General features: G+C 43.5%; 1 protein-coding gene across 2 annotated transcripts in view; it reads right to left on the reverse strand.

Annotated features, from left to right (window-relative positions):
• Positions 1-13,513: 13,513 nt before the first annotated feature.
• Positions 13,514-23,494, reverse strand: part of LOC122941664 (oocyte zinc finger protein XlCOF7.1-like) — a 34,224-nt gene continuing 24,243 nt past the window's right edge. For both annotated transcript variants that reach the window (XM_044299077.1, XM_044299076.1), the window contains exons 2-7: positions 19,251-19,368; positions 18,950-19,129; positions 18,744-18,867; positions 18,569-18,663; positions 18,083-18,185; positions 13,514-14,957 (exon numbers count right to left, since the gene is read on the reverse strand). In XM_044299077.1, the coding sequence (XP_044155012.1) occupies positions 13,999-14,957; positions 18,083-18,185; positions 18,569-18,663; positions 18,744-18,867; positions 18,950-19,129; positions 19,251-19,328 (1,539 nt within the window). In that variant the 5' untranslated portion in view covers positions 19,329-19,368 and the 3' untranslated portion in view covers positions 13,514-13,998. The remainder of the gene's footprint in view (positions 14,958-18,082; positions 18,186-18,568; positions 18,664-18,743; positions 18,868-18,949; positions 19,130-19,250; positions 19,369-23,494) is intronic.

Here is a 23,494-nt window from a genome sequence, read left to right on the forward strand (position 1 = left end):
CAATAAACCTATAATTGGGGCACTTGCTAAATTAGAAACATGATTTACAACATTAATTAACAAATGATTATTATATCATATAATTCACAAATATAAGTTGGATTCTGTAGAGAATCAAATGTCCATGATTAATCAACAATATTGTAAAATTATGAAATGGCCAAACACCGTAAAAATGAAAAAATATATCTCATGGGAAAAAAAAGTCTCAATTAATGTTTTTGTGGTTGGCCAGCTGGCATAGAAAGATGGTATATAAATATCTAATTCAGCATACGTATATTACCCCTTATAATTATCCAGTTGCACTAATATAGGTTTATAGATAATTAGTACCCTTTCTGATAGCAGCAACTCTATTATTGTGGCGACTGTTGATATATAGTATAATTGATTAATGGTCATTATCTGATATTTTGTAACTGGCAACGTTACCGATCCTTTGTATTAGAATCGGCTGCTGCGTTCAGAATAGAGCTGTGTTTTCACGATCACTGGACTTTGCCTGCTCTGCTCATCCGGCGTCCCACGTGATCGGGAGCTGTTTAGTTGATCGGCTGGAGGGAGACGATCAACTAAAATTGTGCTCAAATATTTGAAGTGGACAGACATATCTTGTTAAATCTATCTACGACTACCCAGACCACCATTTGCTACCTCTGTCTTCATTTGACAGTCCCATCGGCCTGTTGTGTGGCATCACTCCTCTACAGTGTCATATACAGTATATCCACTGTCCGTTCCGAAAAATAATACCATGTCGGAATACATAAAGTATCTGTGTCATGTACTTACTTGGCCACTTTCCCGTGGTGAGCCCAGCCTCTCTATGGCAGTGCTCCTGGCATCATTCCATTGCTGTGGCAACAAGCCCCGCTGACTCAGAGAGCAGGGACATACAGGGAGCCCCACAAAAATTTGCCTCCAGCTATAGTATGATCAGATGAACGAGCAAGTGGATTTTTTGTTTTTTTTATTACCCACCGGTCACAAAAGATGCTGAACGTGGTGCCTGTTCAGGTCTCTGCATCTTTGGGCAGGTCGGAATTATGGTTTCGGATACTGCCTGCAGCTCTTCAGCACTGATGGTTTTCCTTGAGTTCATCCAGGGGATGTGGATTATTAGCAGACACTTTCTGTTTTAAATTTCCCCAGAGAAAAAAAATCACATGTAGACAAGTCTGGCAAACAGTGGCCATAACCCCTTGCTCACAGTTCGCTCTTCCATAAACAGTTCATGAACCCATGCCGGTGAGCTTCATGAGATGTGGCATGTTGTCCCATCTTGTTGGAAAAAGCAGGACATTTTTTCTTCTGCAGCATCACTGTTGACGAGCTACAAGCAGTATATACAATATAATCCGAGTCCAAAGATGCATAGATGTGAACGGGGACCACTTTCAACATCTTTTTTTATTGGGGTAATTTAAAAATCTTGTCATACTATTTTAATCTTGTCATACTATTGCTGGAGGCAGGCTACATTTTTGTGGTCCACCCTGTAGAACCAATAAGGTTCGGCTCCGGTGTTTTATGCTTCCTGACAGCAGGGTATTTAAACAGATGATTGCTGGCCTCAGTCAACTGTGATTTTATTTCAAGACACGGAGGCTCATATTGCTTATCTTTCTTTACTGACAAAATCACAGCAGCAAAGAAAAAACTTGGAAAATTAACATATCTCCATGGTAACAAACCCTCCTCCCTGCTCCCCTATAAATAGTCTCTGTAACAGGAAACCCTCCTCTTTCTTTGCTGCTGCCACAGTTAAGTACTTCACTGTGTCCTTACATTGTAGAGTTTTATATCAGTTTTTATATCAGTTTATTGGCTTTTGTTTTTCTAGGGCGCTGGGTTTTTTCCCCATGTTGTGTTCTTTTTCTTGTGGGTATTTCTTTAGCTTATTTGGGGTTTATCTTGTTTTCCCCACAGGTATTGGCTCATATTTGCCGCCCCTTGTGGGCTTCATTGCCTGCTGTTGTTCCCCTCATTTGTCTCTCTTTTGCCTCCTGAGGTTTATCTGCCTTTTCCTGTTCCCCGTTCCTTGCGGGCCGCCCGTCTATTACCTCCTATTTGCCCGCGCTCCTCTCCCCTTCATCGCGGCGGCCATCTCTGCTCCACGGGCGGCCATCTCTGCTCCACGGGATTCTCGGCGGTCATCTTGCTCCACCTTTTCCTTGCGCCGTCTTCTTGCTTCTGGGGAGCTCTTTAGCCACTCCCCTTACTTCCAGTTTCGGGGCACGCGATTTTGTTGCCGCGCCCCTCTTCCTGCGCTCCGTCCGTCCGTCTCCTCATCGTCTGCGGTGTCTTGCGGGGTAACTCACCCCTGTTAGGTTAGGCGCATAGTCTCTCCACTGTTCCTTCTGCCCCTGCGGCTGCAGCTTCTGTCCCTCATTGGCTGCTGGCTTCAGTCCTGCTCACCCCTCCATATATATTTACTGTGTCCCTTTGGTGCCTGCAGCCATGTCCCAATTACCACCCAGGCAGGCGCAGTCCGAAATTACTGAGGTGGGATCCCCCTCCCATCCTACAGTCCCGGGTCCCAGTGGTACTCTCCCCTCTTTGGATCTGTCCCTGACGGACGCATTCCAACGGTCCGTCTCAGAGGCGATCATGGCGGCTATGGGGTCTATGTCCCATTCATTAACTAAATCTATTGCTGAGGCCTTTCAGGCACAGCCCCCTCCGCCTCTGATTACGTCCTAACCTGATCCTGTTTCCTATCCTGCCTCCAGAACCATGTTGACAGGTGTGTCACCCATAAGAGCGCGCCCGGCTCACGCAAAAGAGCCTTGTCCCGCCAGGCAGAAAAGGTAAGGAGTTGGAAATGCGCTAGTACGCAAGCAGATTCTGCTTCTGAATCCGATTTCGGTTCCGAGGATGAGGAGGTTAGATATGAGGATGCAGAATTCCCTGACGCAGACCCGTCGGACTCCCCACCCGACCGGCCCTATATCATTCCCTCCGCCACGGCGGCAGGGACTTCGGCGTCAGAGGCTATACAGGGCCATCCTGGTCTCTTGACCGACCCCTCTGGAGAGCCGTTGATTGACCCAGATTCATTGCACCACCCAAGGTCGGCTGAGTGGCTCTCTCTGGACCATGTAGCTTAGTATCTAGAATCTAGGGTCCGTTGCCCTCTTAGCAAAGAGGCCCGCAACAAACTGAAAGCCGAATGCCCTCGGCCCTTGATTTCAAATAAAGTTTGCGATACTCCTATCGTGGACCCTAAGATGGCCCAATTCCTAACAAAATCGGTCTGGAATCCCAGAAAGGGCTTAGAATCTGCCCTCAAGGCGTGCCAGGACAAACTTCTGGATATGTTCGGCCCTCTTGCAAATATGTTTGAATTAGCTGAGACAGCTAGGGCGACTAATGAGCCGATTGACCCGGAGGAGCTCCATGGTTGGGCCCAACGCGCCATATGTATAGCCGGTAACGTCAATACCTCCCTCTCAATTGAGAGACGGAAGGCTATTTTATTGAAAATCGAGCCTAAACTTGCTAATTTAGCCCTGTCCGAGTCAGATAGCGAGGCACAGGGGCTCCTTTTTGGTGACTCGTTCATCAAAGACATGAGCAAGTTTGTTGGAGCATTCACGGCCCTTGACAAGGCCCAATCCTCGATGAAGAGGGTATTCAGACCCCGTTTTTCTAGCTGGTCCGGCAGTTCCAGGGGCTGTCTGTCCGGCCGCTCCTCTTTTCAGACCCGGGGCTCGGGTCGTGGTTCCTACAACCACCGCTCCTTCACCCAGAGGACCTCCTTCCAGGATTCCAGGCAGCCAACGGGTTTCTTTCCATTGCGAGGTGCCCCCAGTCGTAGAGGCTACAGAGGAAACTATGGCTCACGTCGACCCTTCGGTAAGTACCCCACCTCTTCTTTCTTTTCCACATTGTGTAGGGGGCAGACTCCAACATTTTTCTTGTGCATGGTCCGCTATAACCACAGACGTTTGGGTGTTATCCACGATCCTGGGTTTCCACATAGAGTTGGTGGGTTTTCCGAACCTTTGTCCTCCTCCCCATCCGTTGGTCGTATCATCGGAGTCCCGCCTCCACATAGACAGGGAACTCAGGGAGCTGCACGAGAAAGAGGCGATCGAACACGCTCCGGGCTCTCCCAGGGGCGTCCTGAGCACTATTTTTCTGGTTAAAAAAAAAAGGGCGGTCAGATGCGCCCTGTCATCAACCTGCGTTCCTTGAACCGGTATGTGCGATATCGGCACTTCAAAATGGAGGGAATCCACCTCCTCAGGGATCTCCTACTCCAAGGGGATTGGATGGTCAAGCTAGATCTCAAAGATGCGTATCTTACTGTCCCCGTGGAGGAGTCCTCCAGAGACCTCCTTCGCTTCCTTTGGATGGGAGAGAGCTGGCGCTTCACCTGTCTACCCTTCGGCCTCTCTTCGGCTCCGTGGTGCTTCACCAAGCTCATGCGACTGGTGGTATCCTGTCTTCGCAGTCGGGGGTGAGACTTATCATATACCTGGACGATATCCTCTTGTTGGCTCCGGACCGACGGACCCTCCTGTTACACCTGGACCTCACTTTGAATCTGTTATCCGGGCTGGGTTTTCTCATCAACTACGACAAAACGGTTCTGATCCCGGCTCGGGTCATGGAATTTCTGGGTTTTTCCGTGGATTCGATATCGGAAACGCTCAGCCTTCCAGCGACGAAGAGCAAGGAGTTGCGCAAGACACTTAGAGGTACCACAGATTTCTCTACGACATCTAGCTCGGATCATCGGCCTTCTGTCCTCATCCATCCAGGCCATTTTCCCGGCTCCTCTGCACTTTTGGGCCCTGCAACGCCTGAAGATAGCACATTTACGCGAAGGAGCGTCGTACGCGGATCTTATCTCCTTGGATGTGGAAACTCGGGACGAGATTCGGTGGTGGATCGGCAACCTTCAGGCCTGGAACTGGATTTTACAGTGGACTCCGATGCCAGTCTGCTCGGCTGGGGGGCTCACTGCAAAGGCATATTGACCAGGGGTCATTGGTCAGTGGAGGAGTCTCCATTGCATATCAACTCTCTGGAGCTTCTGGCTGGCTCCTTTGCTATCCGCAGTTTTGCGAAGAACACGGCCAAGGCTTGCATTCGACTACGCATGGACAACGTGTCTGCTGTCCGTTATGTCAACACCATGGGCGGTACACATTCACCCATGCTCTCACATTTGGCCAAGGAGCTCTGGTCTTTCTGCCTGAGTCAGGATCTTACGGTCAGGGCGGAATAGCTACCAGGTTCGCACAACATCCAGGCGGATTGGAGTTCTCGTTATCTTCAGGATGCCAGCGACTGGAAGTTAGACTCGCGGGTGTTCTCTGCCATCTCCTCGCTCTGGGGTCCTGCTTGTATCGACCTGTTCGCTTCCCGCTTGAACAAGCGACTGCCACGTTTTTTCAGTTGGCGTCCGGATCCGGAAGCTGTGGACGTGTTTCTTCAGGACTGGTCCGGATTCCTTCGTTACGCTTTTCCTCTGTTTTCAATGATTCCGAAGGTTCTGAGTCAGGTTCGTTTCCAGTCTGCGGAGATCATCCTGATTGACCCGTTTTGGACGACACAATCGTGGTTTCCCCACCTGTTGGAACTACTTACCCTTCCACACGTTCTCTTGCTGGTCCTTCCAGACCTTCTCTTAGGCCCAGGAGACAGTCGGCATCTTCTCCTTCTAGACAGCTCCCTTCGCCTGCTAGCTTGCAGGATATCGGGTGTTCCCAGGATAACAGCGGCCTTTCGGAAGCGACTTGGAGACTACTGGAGAAATCTTGGGCCCCTGGCCCCAGACGGGCTTACAGAGCGGCCTGGAGATCTTGGGCTAGTTGGTGCCTGGGACGGGATTTGGATCCTGTTTCAGCCTCTGTAGCGGATATCCTGCAGTTCTTTACTTCCCTCTTTGAGGATGGGAAAGCCTACAGAACTATTAATCTCTTCAGGTCGGCTATTTCTTTTTTCATCAGGGCTTTGATGGTCGTCCTGCAGGCCAACATCCTTTGATATGTCGTTTACTCAAGGGTTCTAGGATGTCCCGTCCTCCCAGGCCTCGTCTCTGCCATGTGGGACGTTTTGCTGGTTCTCAATTTTTCTCTCTTCCTGGCCTTCCAATTCGGATCTCTCTTTACATCAGCTGTCGGCTAAGCTGGTCACTTTGTTTTGCCTCATCTCTTGTAAGAGGGTGTCTGATGTTAGAGCTTTGGATTATGACGCTAGATTTTTTCTCTCCCGAGGGCGTCACATTCGATATTTCTCGGAGGACTAAGACTCAGATTCATTCGGTCTCCTTTCCATGTTTCCCTGCGGTTCCGACTCTTTGTCCGGTGTCTTGCTTGCGCGAGTATGAGGCTAGGACTTTATCTCATCGTGTTAGTGGGGTTCCTCATTTGTTCCTTTCCTATTGCCGGCCTTTTGCTCTGGTTGTCACCACGACTTTGGCCCGGTGGGTGAAGTGGGTTATGTCCCTGGCAGAAGTTGATACTTCTATTTTCTCCGCCCACTCTGCTCGGAGTGCATCTTCCACTTCTATGATCGCGGCGGGTGCTCGCCTGGAAGACGTCATGAAGGTGGCGGACTGGTCCAGGGTCTCCACATTTAGAGAGTTCTATTTTCGCCCTTCTCCACATGTATTTGCAGCAGTCATTGATCAGCTTTGAACTCGCAATATGAGCCTCCGTGTCTTGAAATAAAATTGTATGATTTTGCTAATTTATGACGTAAAGTCATGATTTTATGATAGACACGGAGGCAAGTATTGCCCTCCCTCTATCATTTGTCCCTTCCCCATTTTTTTTTAACTTATTCAGGTTGATTATTATTACTGTATTATTTATGCATGTATTAAGCTGCTTGTGTTTTAGTACAATTGGTATTTCTTCTCTGCTGATTTACATGCGCTGGTTGCTTTGTTGGGTCTTAGTATCCCCTCTATGTGATTTTATGTTTCTTTTTCTTTCAGGGTGACTAAATACTCATCTCCAGACGGATTTATTCTGATCAGCGTTCGTGGTTCCAGTTGCGTTGTTCCAGTTTGGCCATTTCGTGGCTGTTGTTCCGGTGTACCTGACGAGTTGGTGTGGCATCTGCCAAGAAAGAGGAGGGTTTCCTGTTACAGTGACTATTTATAGGGGAGCAGGGAGGAGGGTTTGTTAGCATGGAGATATGTTAATTTTCCAAGTTTTTTCTTTGCTGCTGTGGTTTTGTCAGAAAAGAAAGATAAGCAATACTCGTCTCCGTGTCTTTGATAAAATCATGACTTTACGTCATAAACTAGCAAAATCATACAATTGGTCTTCCTGCCTCACTAGTGTTATTGAATGTTTCCTGGATGGCTGATCACTGACCCACTGTCTGTTTAGTGACCTAGCCTCTGATTGCTTATTTCTGCCTCTGACATCTACCCCTGATTTTACTTAGCTTGGTATTTGACTCTGCATTGTCTCTCCTTTGGTTCTGGCATGGTCTCTGGTTTTGACCTGGTCTATCTGTCTACCCTTTCACTCTCCCATGTTAGTTCCTGTGCACCTAGTCAGGTTAGGGACTATCACCCATTTGGGGGCCACTATTTAGGGCAGATCAGTCAACTAGGTAAGAACAGTGGTGTGGGTGGAAGTTAAGGTTGCACTGTTCCCTACCTACCATGACTGAATCACATGCCGTACCAACATTTCTCAGTGGTATTTTCCTTTTTCTCCATGGATCCAATGAGGGCCTTGGTTGAGCAGATGTCCCGCCGTTACTCCAGACTACTTAGTCTGCACCCCTAGCAACTGTTCACTCACATTTCCTAGAACCTCAAGTTAAGTTGCCTGTTCGATTTGCAGGTAATAAAAAGCAGATTGTGTATTTCAGGGAGAGTAGTAAATTAAACTTTCAGCTCAGACCTCTTTTTACAGACAGAAACCCTTTTAGGGTGACCGCCTACACTGGTGAACCTATGCAGTTAGGAGCTACTATGTCTCCTCAAGACAAAAGGAGCTTTTGGAGGAGCAAGGAGTTATGCTTCTATTATGGAAATGCTGACCATCTACTATCTGAAATGGCCACAGCCAGAAAACAGAAGTGCTTAGGTGGTTCTTAGGAAGACTACCTAGCCAAGCAGGTATTTCCTAAAATATTTAAAAAGGTCTTATTACCAGTATTTATTACCTACAAATCCTGTAGACAATCTAGATATGCTTTTGTAGATCCTGGATCGGCTGCCAATTTTATTCAGTTGAATGTTGCTGTTTCTATGGGTCTTCCTTTACTTGCTCTCCATGACTCTGTAGGAGTCACCAATGTAGAAACTACACCTTTGGCCAAGGTTTTTTTTTACTGCTGTATACCCAATATCTCAATGCATATTGGTGCTATTCATTCTGAGGTTTGTTTTCTACTAGTTAACATTATCTTGGTTATGCCATGGTTCCAATTCAATAATCCAGTTATTAACTAGACTTAAGGAGAACTGGGGAAGTGAGGACCCAAATGTTACAGTACTTGTCTGTCAATGTTCTTTGCTTTTCTTGATGTAAAAGATGGAACACGTTCCTAAATATATCAAGAACTTTTGGTGATGCTTTAGCAAAATCTACCTCTGACTCCCTTTCACTACATAGGTCATACAATTGTGCTATTGATCTATTACTCCGGGTTAAATATCCAATGGGCAGAATCTATAATCTTTCTGATCCAGAACACCAGATCATGGGAGATTTTATCCAGGAAAGTCTACCAAACAGGCATATTTGGCTTTATATGTTTCTTTTATATCAGCAAAAAGTATGGAGGACTCAGACCACATATCCATTATAGGGAGCTGAACAAGATCACAGTGAACTATCAGTATCCTTTGCCACTGATTCCAGACTTATTTAACCAGATTCTGGGGGTGCAATGGTTAATGAAACATGACCTCAGGGGTGCTTATAATCGTATTAGAATTAAGGAAGGGAATTAATGAAAAACAGAATTTAATACCCCTAAGGGTAATTTTGGATACTTGGTCATGCCTTTAGGTCTGAGTAACACACCGGTGGTCTTTGAGAATCTGGTAAATAATATTTTAAGGGAATATATTGGGATGGTTGTTGTGGTATATCTAACATAGTAACATAGTACATAAGGCCGAAAAAAGACATTTTTCCATCCAGTTCGGCCTGTCATCCTGCAAGTTGATCCAGAGGAAGGCAAAAAAAAACTGTGAGGTAGAAGCCAATTTTCCACACTTTAGGGGAATAAAAAATTCCTTCCCGACTCCAATCAGGCAATCAGAATAACTCCCTGGATCAACGATCCCCCTCTAGTAGCCAAAGCCTATAATATTATTACACTCCAGAAATACATCCAGGCCCCTCTTGAACTCTTTTAGTGAATTCACCATCACCACCTCCTCAGGCAGAGAGTTCCATAGTCTCACTGCTCTTACTGTAAAGAATCCTCTTCTATGTTTGTGTACAAACCTTCTTTCCTCCAGACGCAGAGGATGTCCCCTTGTCACAGTCACCGTCCTGGGAATGAATAGATAATGGGAGAGATCTCTGTACTGACCCCTGATATATTTATACATAGTAATTACATCTCCCCTCAGTCGTCTTTTTTCTAAAGTGAATAACCCTAATTTTGATAATTTTTCAGGGTACTGTAGTTGCCCCTTCCAGTTATTACTTTAGTTGCCCTCCTCTGGACCCTCTCCAGCTCTGCTATGTCTGCCTTGTTCACTGGAGCCCAGAACTGTACACAGTACTCTATGTGTGGTCTGACTAGTGATTTGTAAAGTGGTAGGACTATGTTCTCATCACGGGCATCTATGCCCCTTTTGATGCAACCCATTATCTTATTGGCCTTGGCAGCAGCTGCCTGACACTGGTTTTTGCAGCTTAGTTTGCTGTTTATTAAAATTCCTAGATCCTTTTCCATGTCAGTGTTACCGAGTGTTTGCCATTTAGTATGTACGGGTGACTTGCATTATTCCTTCCCATGTGCATAACTTTATCTTGTCAATTTGTCAGTGTTAAACCTCATCTGCCACTTATCTGCCCAAGCCTCCAATCTATCCAGATCCCTCTGTAGTAGTATACTGTCCTCTTCAGTGTTAATTACTTTACACAGTTTAGTGTCATCTGCGAAAATTTATATTTTACTATGCAAGCCTTCTACAAGATCATTAATAAATATATTGAAGAGAATAGGGCCCAATACTGACCCCTGAGGTACCCCACTAGTGACAGTGACTCAATCTGAATGCGTACCGTTAATAACCACCCTCTGTTTTCTATCACTGAGCCAGTTACTTACCCACATACAGATGTTTTCTCCCGGTCCGAGCATTCTCATTTTATATACAAACCTTTTATGTGGTACAGTGTCAAATGCTTTGGAGAAGTCCAGATATACGACATCCATTGATTCGCCGCTGTCAAGTCTAGAACTTACCTCCTCATAGAAGCTGATTAAATTAGTTTGACATGACCGATCCCTCACAAAGCCATGCTGATATGGCGTTATTTGCTTATTTCCTTAAGATGCTCTAACATAGAATCCCTCAGAAAACCTTCAAACAGTTTACCCACAACAGATGTTAAACTTACCGGCCTATAGTTTCCAGGCTCTGTTTTTGGACCATTTTTGAATATTGGCACCACATATGCCATGCGCCAATCCTGTGAGACATTCCCTGTCAGTATAAAATCTGAAAATATCAGAAATAAGGGTCTGGCTATGACATTACTTAATTCCCTTAGGATACGGGGGTGTATGCCATCCGGTCCTGGCGATTTGTCTATTTTAATCTTTTTAAGTCGCTGTTGTATTTCTTCCTAGGTCAGACAGGGCAGTTTTAATAGGGAATTTATTTTTGCATTCTGCATTTTATCTGACAGTTTATTTTCCTCAGTGAATACATTGGAGAAAAAAATATTTAACAGCTTTGCTTTCTCCTCGTCGCTCTCTGCGACTCCCCCCTCATTACTCTTTAACGGGCCGACACCTTCAGATTTATACTTTTTAACATTTATATAATTGAAGAACATTTTAGGGTTAGTTTTACTCTCTTTGGCAATTAATCTCTCGGTCTCTAGTTTGGCCGCTTTTATTTGTTTTTTACATGTTCTATTTTTTTCCTTATAGTTTTTCAGTGCTTCCGTGCTACCCTCCTGTTTTAGTGTTTTATATGCTTTCTTTTTGTCATTTATTGCTTTCTTTACAGTTCTGTTTATCCACATTGGTTTCTTTTTGTTCCTTAACCTTTTATTCCCATACGGTATGTACCTCTCACAATGAGATTTTAGGATGTTTTTAAAGATATCCCATTTTGTGGCTGTATTTTTATTTGTGATGACTTTATCCCATTTAGTTAGGCCTATGGCCTCTCTTAGTTGGCAAAATTTCGCTATTTTGAAGTTTGGTATTTTTGTTCCTCCCTGTAGAAACGCTCTTTTGAATGATAATTGCAAGGTTATTACTTTATGGTCACTATTTCCCAGGTGTCCCCCAACCTGCACGTCTGTTGTTCTGTCAGGCCTATTGGTTAATACTAAGTCCAGTATGGCCGTCCCTCTAGTCGGGTCCTGAACCAGTTGGGAGAGGTAATTGTCTTTGGTTATTGCCAAGAACCTGTTTCCTTTATGAGATATACAAGTTTCAGTTTCCCAGTCTATATCTGGGTAGTTGAAGTCCCCCATAATAACCACCTCATTATGATTTGCCGTCTCGTCTATGTCGTTTAGTAGTAGATTTTCTGTGGACTCTGGTATGTTAGGTGGTTTATAGTAAACTCCTATTAGTAATTTATTATTGGTTTTAGCTCCGTGTATCTATACCCACAGTGACTCCACTTGTTCATGTTCCTCACTTATATCTTGATGATATATTGATTTATTTTCCGGATTGGACATCCAATATACAACATGTCAAAACTGTGTTACAGATTATTTGTGATAAACAATTGTATGTCAAACTTGAAAAGCGTGCGTTTGGGGGCTTTTGGTATGGATCTGCAAAGGTCCATTCTATTATTGATTGGGTCAGCCTCTCTTTTCTTAAAGCATTACAATTTCTCTGCTTTCTGAAATATAACCATGAGAAATTTCTCTATAATAACGAAGCCACTAGCAGACATGACTCGGAAGAAGGCAAATCTACTACAATGGCAACCTGAGGTGCTTTCAGTTTTTAATTTGCTAGAATTTTTTTTTTTTTTTATGGAAGCTCCAGTTAGGGCCTAGATTGATCGGACTAAGCCATTTGTGGTTGATGCCTCTGAGGTGGAGGTGGGAGCCGAGTTGTCTCAGGGGACATTTTCATGTACTTACCTCTGAGAAATGACCATAGTGGTAACTGCAAGCTCCTTGAAATCAATTGGGCCTTCTAAGAATGACGACACTTTCTGGAGTAACGGTCCTTAGAGATCTTGAATTTGATGTTCTTGGCAAAACATCTGTAGGCCCAATTCTTCACCCATTTTCATTTTGTAATTCCATTTAGGCCTGTTCCAAAATATTAAGGCTGACACCTTATCTAGAAGTTTCTGTGGCAGTTATACCTCGGAATACAAACCAGAATCCATTCTGGCATTGTCATTGCCAGGATGGATTTGTCCCCTGAGAATCTTCCTGAAGCCAGTGTTGTCTATGCCTTCTGAGCGATCTTCATGATGCAGGATTTTTGACACAAAAAGACTTGTCATTAGGTATTACTGTTGGCCCACTATGTCTAGAGGCATTTCAGCATATGTATCTGCCTGTGAGGATGGTGATTGTTCCAAGACCCTCAGGTCATGCCCCCTTGGTGAGCGTTGTCCTCTACCCATTCCCAAGAGGCCATGGTCTGATCTTTCTATTGATTGTATCACAGATTTGCCATCCTCTCGGGGGAGGCTGCAGTAGATTTAAAGAGGACCTTTAACCAGTCCTGACATGCCTGTTTTAATAGCTTAATGCATTCCCCATGTAATAACGATTCTGGAACATCTATTCTTATGGCTATATGTTGTGCCACTCCTGCATTATTTCTACTGGAAGTTATGAATGAATTGCTAGCAGTCTGCAGTAATGGTGCTGAGTGGTGGTAACAAATTGGGGGTTTGTACCTGCACAGACTTACTCTATCCAATCAGTGCTGCCATTGTCAGACTGTGCAGGTACACCCCCCCAACTGGTTATCTCTCCTCTGTACCCTTACTGCAGACTGCTAGCAATTATCTCATAACTTCTAGTTAGGAATGAATGGTACAACATAAAGCCATAAGAATAGATACTCCAGAATTGCTATTATATGGGGAATGCATGAAGCTATTAAAACAGGTAGGTCAAGGGTGGTGAAAGGTCCACTTTAATTGTGTCATGTGGCGTGCACGTCTGAACAAATTTGGTGCATCCTCCAGCTGCACAGGTGGAATCAAGACCAGTGTACCAGGTATACTGCAACTCCATAGGTTTTCAAGCTACAGTGAAAAAATTAAGAAAGGTAGGCCAAGAATATAAGTTTTAAAAGCAAATGTTTATTAACAATCAATGTTTTTTCATGTGAAATATTCTATGCACATGGTGGATCCATAGGTGTGTTAAATGGATTGTCAGTTTTCGGATAGCAGACATTTGTTGGTAATTACAGACATTTCTTAATCATTATTTTGTGCTCCTAATTGCTTTCCTGTTAAGGCTGGATTCACATTTTTTTTCAGTCAGAAGTCGGCATACTTTTCGGAAAGTAGACGTATCCCCGCCAGATCCCATTATAGACAATGGGGAACTGGTGATGCACGGCTGTACTGGCTATGCCCGATACAGTGTTCTCCAATCTCCAGCATTATGTTTCTCTGCCAGATTAGACTGCTAGAGTTCACAAATCACACAAGTTCACAAAGCATAAGTGAACACAGCCTAACATGACTTTACTTTGACCGTAACTGAAAGCTATGACAATTTCTGAGTTCAAAGGTGTTTAAAATAGGTGCAATTTCTGGGTAAAACACTGAGAACATGAAAATGGCCTTTCCCTTGTGTAGGACTCAAGATTTTATTTGTATTGAAACATTACTCCTTCTGAGCATGAAAATGGATTCTTCGCTGTGTGAACTCTCTGATGTGTAAGAAGAGATACTTTCTGAGTAAAACTTTTCCCACATACTGAACATGAAAACGGCTTCTCCCCTGTGTGAATTCTCTGATGTAGAACAAGAGCTGATTTATGAGTAAAACATTTCCCACAATCTGGGCATGGATATGGCTTTTCTCCTGTGTGACTTCTCTGATGTGTAACAAGACTTGATTTATTAGTAAAACATTTTCCACATTCTAAGCATGGAAATGGCTTCTCCCCTGTGTGAGTTATTTGATGGGCAGCTAAAGACGTTCTGAAAGAAAAACATTTCCCACATTCTGAACATGAATATGGCTTCTCCCCCGTGTGAACTCTCTGATGTATAACAAGAGCTGATTTATGAGTAAAACGTTTCTCACATTCTGAACATGGATATGGCCTCTCTCCTGTGTGAATTCTCTGATGTCTAACAAGATCTGACTTCAGGGTAAAACATTTCCCACATTCTAAACATGCAAACGGCTTTTTATCCGTTTGAAGTCTCAGATAGCTAATGAGATCTGATTTCTGGATAAAACATTTCCCACAATGTGTACACAAAAATGGCGTTTCATCCTTGTGAATTCTCTGACGTTTATTGAGATCTGATTCCTGCATAAAACACTCTCCACATTGTGAACATGAATATGGCTTCGCTACTGTGTGAGTTCTTGGATGTTCAGTCCATTGTTGTTCTTTGTTTTGCTTAACAGTCTGTGATGAATCAAAAGATCGGACCCATTGAAAAAGATCAGATGATTGATTAATGCTATGATGGGTTAAGGGTATATCTGGGACAACGGAATGCTCTTTAAATGTATCCGCTATGATACCATAATCATTTGCTGTACAGTCTGAAGATATCAGGTGTTCCGTTGAGCTCGTGGTACAGTCATCTGCCAAGAATAAAACTGACTATTACCTTTGTATAACATAACCTTCAAAGCCTAATTCCATTCTTGACTAAATAGGACAGTGGTGGCAAAACATATCACAATCTAACAGTAGATCTCAGAACAAGGGCCAGCAGATAAGGATGTCAGGTCATCAGGCTGCTCTTTTGTAGGTTTCCACTTTTGTGTTGAAGCCAGAATTTTCATAGGTTCATGTATGTGTGTCTATTACCTCTTTTTTTAAGTGCAATGCTCAGTGGAGAATCAGAAAGGTCCTGTAAGTCAGTGCTATTAGGTGACGTATGTCTCACATATTCTATGACAGCTACATTTACTTTAGCATAGTGAAGGGCATAGGGGAGTAGCAGTACGGTCATGTACAAAGAAGTCCTGGCAATGAGCTAGCGCAGATTTGCATTATAATTTATGCCATGACCTATTTTGGTCATGTTGCTCCTTAAGATTGCTAAAGTAAAAAATGTGCATTATCTGTATTATTTTTGTGCTTCATTTCATTAAGTCCTCCTTTTTTTCTTATTTTGGATTGATAATTTGGAACTAATTACCTATTCTCCATAGAGTTATGATTTCAACATACAATGGTTGTCTAGGAAACAATAACTATTGTAAATGGAGGAATCAATATCAGGTCTGAAAAAGTTCACAAATTGTAGGGGGCAACACTATACGGAAACCTGAATATGGTTTCATAGAATTATTATGTCAGCTTTTTACAGCTGTGTTTTTGTAGACTCACAACAATCTCATTGTGATTGGCGACGAGTAATGTCTGTGCATGTTTCTGCATCTCATTACAAGAACGTCAGAGCAGTTTACAAATGGATTAAACCTTTTCCTAAGGGCAGAGAAAGGCCTCTCTCACATGAGCACCGCGGATGAAGACCGGATGCATTGCATTGCGGGAAACCACGCAATTTTAGTCAGTTTTGTTCAGTTTTTTCCGCACAAGTGCAAAGCGTCTTAATGCGTTTTGCATGCGCGTGATAAAAAACTAAATGTGGTACAAAGACCCAAACCCGGACTTCTTCACTGAAGTTCAGGTTTGAGTTAGGTGTTCTGCCGATTTTATTATTTTCCCTTCTAACATGGTTATAAGGGAAAATAATAGCATTCTTAATACAGAATGCTAACTAAAATGTCCATTTAGGGGTTAAAAAATAAACAAAAAAATAAACTCACATCATCCACTTGATTGCGCAGCCGGCATCCTCTTCTTTCTTCTTCTTGCAGGACCTGCAAAAGAAACTGCGCTGACGTCATCAAGCTCACCACGTGGTGAGCGTGATAACGTCAGTCCAGATCCATTTGCAGGTCCTGCAAGAAGAAGAAAGAAAACTATAATGGCTGCGCGATCAAGTGGATGATGTGAGTAATTTCTTTATTTTATTTTTTTAACCCTTAATGGACATTTTACTTAGCATCTGTATTAAAGAATGCAGATGCATGTTTTAAATTGAAAATAATTCACTAAATGGACTTTAATGGGGTCTCGGGGCTCATCTCATCATCTCCATCCGTGTAAATTGCAATGCATCCACACTTGCTTGCGGATGCAATGCGATTTTCATGCAGCCCCATTCACTTCTATAGGGCCTGCATTGCGTGAAAAACGCAGAATATAGAGCATGCTGCGATTTTCACGCAACGCACAAGTGATGCGTGAAAAACATTGCTCATGTGCATAGCCCCGTTGAAATGAATGGGTCAGGATTCAGTGCGGGTGCAATGCATTCACGCCATTAGGGCGCAATGCGTTCACGCAATGCGTTCACGCAATGCGTTCACGCATGCAATGCGTTCACGCCCGTGTGAAAGGGGCCAAAGGGTCACTGACAAAGAGAGATCGGGCTGGCCATGAACAAGTAGAACTGATGAAAACATTGCAAATGTTACTCAAATTGTGCGTGAAAATCATCTGCTGACTGTCAGGAGAAGTGCAAGTGAACATCCATAGGGATACAATAAGGAAATTCTTAACTGAAAATCTTGGCGTGAGGAAGGTGTGTGCAAAAATGGTCCCCAAGAGGCTCACCAATAAACACAAGCAAAGGAGAGCTGAAATTTGCCAAGACCTTCTGAAGAGGCAGGATGCTGTTTTGGGCCGTGTCATCACAGGTGGACGAAACATGGGTCTACCAACCCGACCAACCCGACCATGTGGCAAAGTGCACAATGGAAGACTGACGATTCTCCCTGACCATAAAAGTTCTGCCAGTTCAAATCAAAAGTCAAAACAATGTTGGTATCTTTCGTTAACATTAGAGAGAGTTTTCACTAGGAATTTGTACCAAATAGTCAACCAAGTGTACTATTTGAAAGTGCTGATAAAGCTGTGTGAAAAAGAAAGGTGGAATGGACATGACTTTTTTCTGGAACAAATCAAGAGGGCTCTTGCAAACGAGTGTGTCCTATGCAGAAATCACGCTCCATGTGTGATCATAATTCCCCGGTATGGGCACTGGTCGTTTAGCAGGAACACACAGCATTATAATGATTTAAATTGCTGTGTGTGTCTGTTTGATTTGACTTCTACTGACAGTGTTATGTTAGTAAAATTCAGTAGATGCCGGTCAGGCAGAGACACACAGCATTATAAATCAGTATAATGCTTTGCGCTCGTGCTAAACGAGCAGTGTCCATAACGGGGAATGACCCTCACACTCGGAGCGTGATTTCCGCACAGGACACTCTCGTCTGAAACAGATCTTACACCACGACATAACACACCTACTCTCACAGCACTGTCTGTGAGGCAGTTTTTAGCTAGTAAACAAATAACTGTGTTGGAACATCCTCCATATTCACTGGATCTAGTGTCCAATTACTTTTTTCTGTTCCCAAAGATAAATGATAGATGATATTAATGAAATCAAAGGTAATATGACAGCAGTACTGAAGGCCATTCCACAAAACCAGTTCCAAAATTGCTTTGAAGCGTGGAAGAGGCGCTGGCACCAGTGCATAGCTTTCAAAGGGGACTACTACTGTATGAAGGCAACCACAGGGAAATTCAACAGTGAGGTAAGTAATACTTTTATTGCTATGAGTTCACTTTATTGTCAGAGCTTATATATATCTATTCCCTTTATAGACTGATTACTACTCACCTGGGCGGTTACCTGTAGGAAGGTCCTCTATACTCTGCTCATCACCCCTCACATATGTCTCTGTAACATATATAATGTTCAGATCTTCACCCGGATTCACAATCTGGGAAACAAATATTGTAAAAGTCATCAGACGGTTGGAGAAGTCGTGTGGAATGTTTTATATGACCTGAAAAGATCAGTAATTAGAATGATGCCCAAAAATGACCGGACATCAGGAGTTATCTGACCCAAATATCTGCAGGTCTCCTGTATAAATCCAACCTCTTGGGTCCTTATTCCAACCAGCAGTCTCCATAACTAGAAAACAATGAGAAGATCCAGACACCACGTAATGTCTATGGTCAGCTGTAATCCTGCCATCTCCACCTTTCTCATTATACAAGGATAAAACATATAATACTGGTGGATAAAACAAGACCGAACACAAAATCTTCACAGTCTTCTACAGATCATAGGGAACAGTGAGGACTTATCTCCATCTACCTGATCATCCTGTGGGGCATTGTAATGTTCTTCTGAACCATCCTGTGGAAGAAGAGGACTGGGACATCTCTCCAGTGTTCTCCTCTCTTTCTTAACTATAGGAAACACATCCAGTAACTGAATTCATTCCTTACGTACAGATGAGAGGACATGTGGATTTATTTGTGTCTATTACCTTGTGATGTGAGGGGCTGGTGATTCCCCATCATGGCGTCCTTGTACAGGTCTTTGTGTCCTTCTAAATACTCCCACTCCTCCATGGAGAAATAGATGGTGACATCCTGACACCTTATAGGAACCTGACAACACAATGATACAGTCATCACCCAGATCCCTTCATAGCGTTCCTGTATAATGTCCCAGCATGCCCAGCAGTGTCACCTCTCCAGTCAGCAGCTCAATCATCTTGTTGGTGATCTCTAGGATCTTATCTCTATTGACTTCCTCATGTATCAGGGGGTGAGGTGGAGGCCCTGTGATTGGGCTCAGGGTTCCTCCCCATCCTTCAGACACAGGGTCCTGACAGCGCTCACTAGAGGTCTTCTTCACTACTGTGTAGTCCTGGTTACAGAAAGACACAGTAATAAATATTACTCCATACATCTCCAGAGTCCCTCACCTCTTCAGTCATGTCCATCTGTTAGTAACAAAGATGTAATGTGACATCATTAGAATCTCTCACCTCTCCAGTAAGCCGGAAGAGGATCTCTAGGGTAAGATTTATTATACTCTCTGCCATCTTGTCCCTGTTCCTATCCATCCTTGAGGGGTCAATCAAGAGAAGGATCTTATATAGCAACCTGAATGGAAAGAAGATAAGACGATCTAAAATCCTACAAAATCCCATGTAAAATACAATTACAGTAGAGCCCCTCAGGTAACAGTAAGTGTATTCCTTTCTATTTGAGTCAAAGTCTGATTTTTCCACTTCCTCAGAAAATGTAACATTAGGATAAAATAAAGAAGTTGTAGTCCAACCTGCATTTACAGGTTGGACTTGATGGACTTTTCTCTTTTTCCAACCTTAACTACTATGTAAGTGTGTAATATGTCCTTTAAATGATGTTGTGCCCCTTCCCATTACAGCATATTTTTCTCGGAAGGATCTACCAAACAAGATCTTTTCTTCTCCTTAATCTGTCCTTGTAATGCCATAATATTGTTATAGGCTTCTTATAAAAGTTCTCACAGTGTTCCTGACAGTATTTAGGCTAAGGGCTCTTTCACATCAGAGTTATTTATATCTATTCTCCATTCCTTTATAGGAGCAGAAGAATAAAAATAACAGAAGTGCTGGCACATAACTGACAGGAATGGAGCCTAAAAGATCCCAGTGACCATAATAGGATCCATTAGGCTTCCATTCGAAGAACTTGCTTGCAGGACTTTTCTCTCCGCTATTTTTGACAAACACTGTGATGGAGGTCCTGAACGGAGCCTGTGATGTTGACGTGAACGCAGACTTACAGAGGTTATCCAGTTGGTTTTTAAGTATTTTCAGATTTTTCATTATTTTTAGTGAATGTGTTTGGGTGCCGTATGGAAGATGTAGGGAAGAACTTCGAGTGTAGATGTCAGAATCTCAACATTCTGTTTTAATTGTGACATGAGCTGTGAATAGCTTGACGAGGCAGTTCCTCCATCTTTAGGGTCTAGTGGTCAATGTGCATACCTCTCACCACTCTACTCTAACTTCTGGAAAGACAAGTTCTTTTACCTCCAGCCGCCTCTCCCCATTTCCGTGTGTTCTACAAAGACCCTTGTTCTCCTTTGTTGCTGTAAACTACGAGGGCAGAGTTCAGTATGGCTTTTATTGATATATGATTAAAAACCCAGATGAAGAATATATGTGGATATTACTCACTCCCAAAATGGTGGATGGAGCGCAGTCAGGTACAAAAACGTAGAAATGTAGGTTACCAAGAATGTTAAAGAGTGCACAAAAGCTTAGAACAAACACTGTTAATTCCCTATAATTGAACTGTTCATTAAATTGATGAGTAAAGAGTTGAAAAACCTACCTAGGAACATCCAGTATGACAACAGATGAAAGTGTTGAAGGAATTGGAAGAATTGATGGATATTGCCTTAAAAGCCAAACAAATAAAGATGGTCTTACCCATTAACCCCTTTCTAACAAGCACTGTGCATTTATGGTGCTAGTCGGGTCTTTTATGGTGAAACCCGCTCCAAAGCAGAGCGGGTTGCAATAGCCAGAGGGTATCACACAGCAGAGTTCCAGGGCTAATGCCCATGATCAGTAATGACACCGATCACAGGCATTTAGCCTCTCAGATGCTGTGGTCAATTGTGGCATACTGTACTATCTAAGGTGGAGGGGCCAAATTGCTCTCTTGTGCTGCGACGAGGGGAGCCATTCATTTCTCACGATATCCTCGATTCCCTCTGAAGGATTAGTTCCCTCTGAAGTTATCACAGTTGTCCTTCCTGTAAATGCCTGCCTGTGGAAAACATTGAAACTCCCATAGGCTCCAATGGTAATTCATTGCAGTCTATGGGGCAAGCGATCTAACTATCACTTGTGAAAGTCCCCTAAGGAGACTTGAAAAGGACCTTTCAACACTTCTGACATGTCTGTTTTAATATCTCCATGCATTCCCCATGTAATAACAGTTCTGGAGCATTTATTCTTATGGCTCTATGTTGTGCCATTCCTTTATTATTTCTACTAGACGTTATGAATGATTTGCTATCCGTCTGCAGTAAGGGTACAGACGGGTGGCAACTGGTTGGGGGTGTGTACCTGCACAGACTGACTCTATCCAATCAGTGCTGCCAGGTAACCCCCCCAACTGGTTACCTCCCCTTTGTACCCTTAGTGAAGGTTAATAGCAATTCATATAAAACGTCTAGTAGAAATAATAAAGAAACATAAGACTAGATGCTCCAGATTTGTTATTACATGGGGAATGCATGAAGCTATTAATCCAGGCCTGTCAGGAGCGGTGAAAGGTCCTCTTTAAAATATGTGTAAAAAAAAATGTTTTAAATATAAAAAAATCCTACTCACTCCCCTTTCCCCACAATAAAAAATAAAGATAATTTGCACCGCCGCATCCCAAAACGCCTGTACTATTAGGTTTTATTCATCCCGTACGGTGAACATCGCAATGAAAAAATAACATCTCCCCCCACAGCTCTATAGACATAACTACAAAAAAAGTTATTGGCGTCAGAATATGGCGATGCAAAGACGCATTCATTTTTTTTACAAACTTTTTATTGTATAAAAACTATATAAATGTAGTGTAATCGTACTGACCAGAGAATGAAGATCAGTTTTACCGCATGGGGAAGGTCGTCAAAACGTAACCAATAAAACTATGGGGGAATAACATTTTGCCAGTTTCCTACTACGTTGTATGCGATATTAAAGGGGTTGTCTGCTTTTTGTTATTGATGGAGGGGGTCAGACACCTGATCTCCATTGACTCTAATGGGATCCAGCCGCTTTCCAACATTATTTTACGGCTTTTGGCTCGACAAAGTCCTGCGTGTAAGATTTCTTGTCCGCCAGTTCACCAGAGTGTGGCTGGATCCCATTATAGTCAGTAAATGTCAGTACCCGGCTATGGTGAAATCCGCTAGTCTATTTCTCTGCCGGACCAGGCAACCGATTCCTGAACCTACCCAGAAAGCACAACTGTCTGAGATTTCAGAAGTAGGTGTCATCAATCAGGAGATATTCTGGAAGAATCCCACAGGGGTAACGTTTTACCTCTCGCCAAAGATTCACATACACAATACTCAGCCCCCGGACGACCGATAGTGTCAGGCGTGATCAACCAACGCGCGTCTGCAAATTAATAGAGCATTTCTTCGCTCCGTGGAAGAAACATTTCCTTCTTATCTAAAAGACTCGAAGGATGTTCTACAAGAACGGGACGGAATACAGTATCAGAGCCCTTGTGATGTGGACGACACTATACATCGAGCGGTGAAAATAAGATATAGCCTCTGATGTCCGAGATTACAGGGCGTTACGTCATCTTCGAGGTTACCCATCATTTTTTTTATATGTCGTAAATACATATCCAAGGAACAGCGATGGGGCGGCTTGTGCACCCTCAGATGCAAGTCTGTCCCTCAGGCTTCGGGAGAGGGCGGCTCAGAGACTCCAGATTTGGAGCCGGTCTTTCGAGGTCGTCAGGGGACAGTGGAAGAACTGGACCAGTCCCCGTATCATTTAAAGGGGATGTTCAGTGGGATCATACTGATGATCGGTCCTCAAGATAAGTCACCAATATGAGATCGGCGGAGGTCCGACTCCTGGTTCCCCCGCCATTTAATTGTTTGAAGCCATAGCGGTGCTTCGGTGTAATTACAATATATTCACTTGAATGGGACGAGCGGCTGTAATTACACTGAACCGCCTCTACAAGAAGCAGAAGAAGATATCACACGAGCACCGCCATCTCTTCAGACAGACGATCCGCAGGGGGGGGGGTCATTCGGATCCCCACTGATCTGACACTGATGACTGATCCTGAGGACAGATCATCAGTACACCAGCTCTGCACATCCCTTCAAGATAACGGTTCCATTACAAAAATTACAAAATACAAATAATCCCACAAAAAACAACAATCCCCCATATCATCAGTGACAGTACACATACCTCCACCGCTGGACACTACATGTATGGGGGAGGGGGAGACTAGTGGGCTAAAGGACCTTTCATGATGTCATGACCATGTGACCATGTGAGGGAGGAGTCATGCTCCAGGCTGTGCTGCTGAAGGAGGTAAAGGACCTGTGATGATGTCATGACCATGTGATCCTGTGTGGGAGGAGTCAGGGATCACATGACCGAGTTTATCTCCTCAGTGTGTGTAGGACTCTACTGTGCTGGATGAGGGTGAAATTACAGTGTGCAGGTAGCAGAGCTGTCTCTGTGTGATGTGT

The sequence above is a fragment of the Bufo gargarizans genome, chromosome 6 (assembly GCF_014858855.1).
Source record: "Bufo gargarizans isolate SCDJY-AF-19 chromosome 6, ASM1485885v1, whole genome shotgun sequence".
Taxonomy (NCBI): Eukaryota; Metazoa; Chordata; class Amphibia; order Anura; family Bufonidae; genus Bufo; species Bufo gargarizans.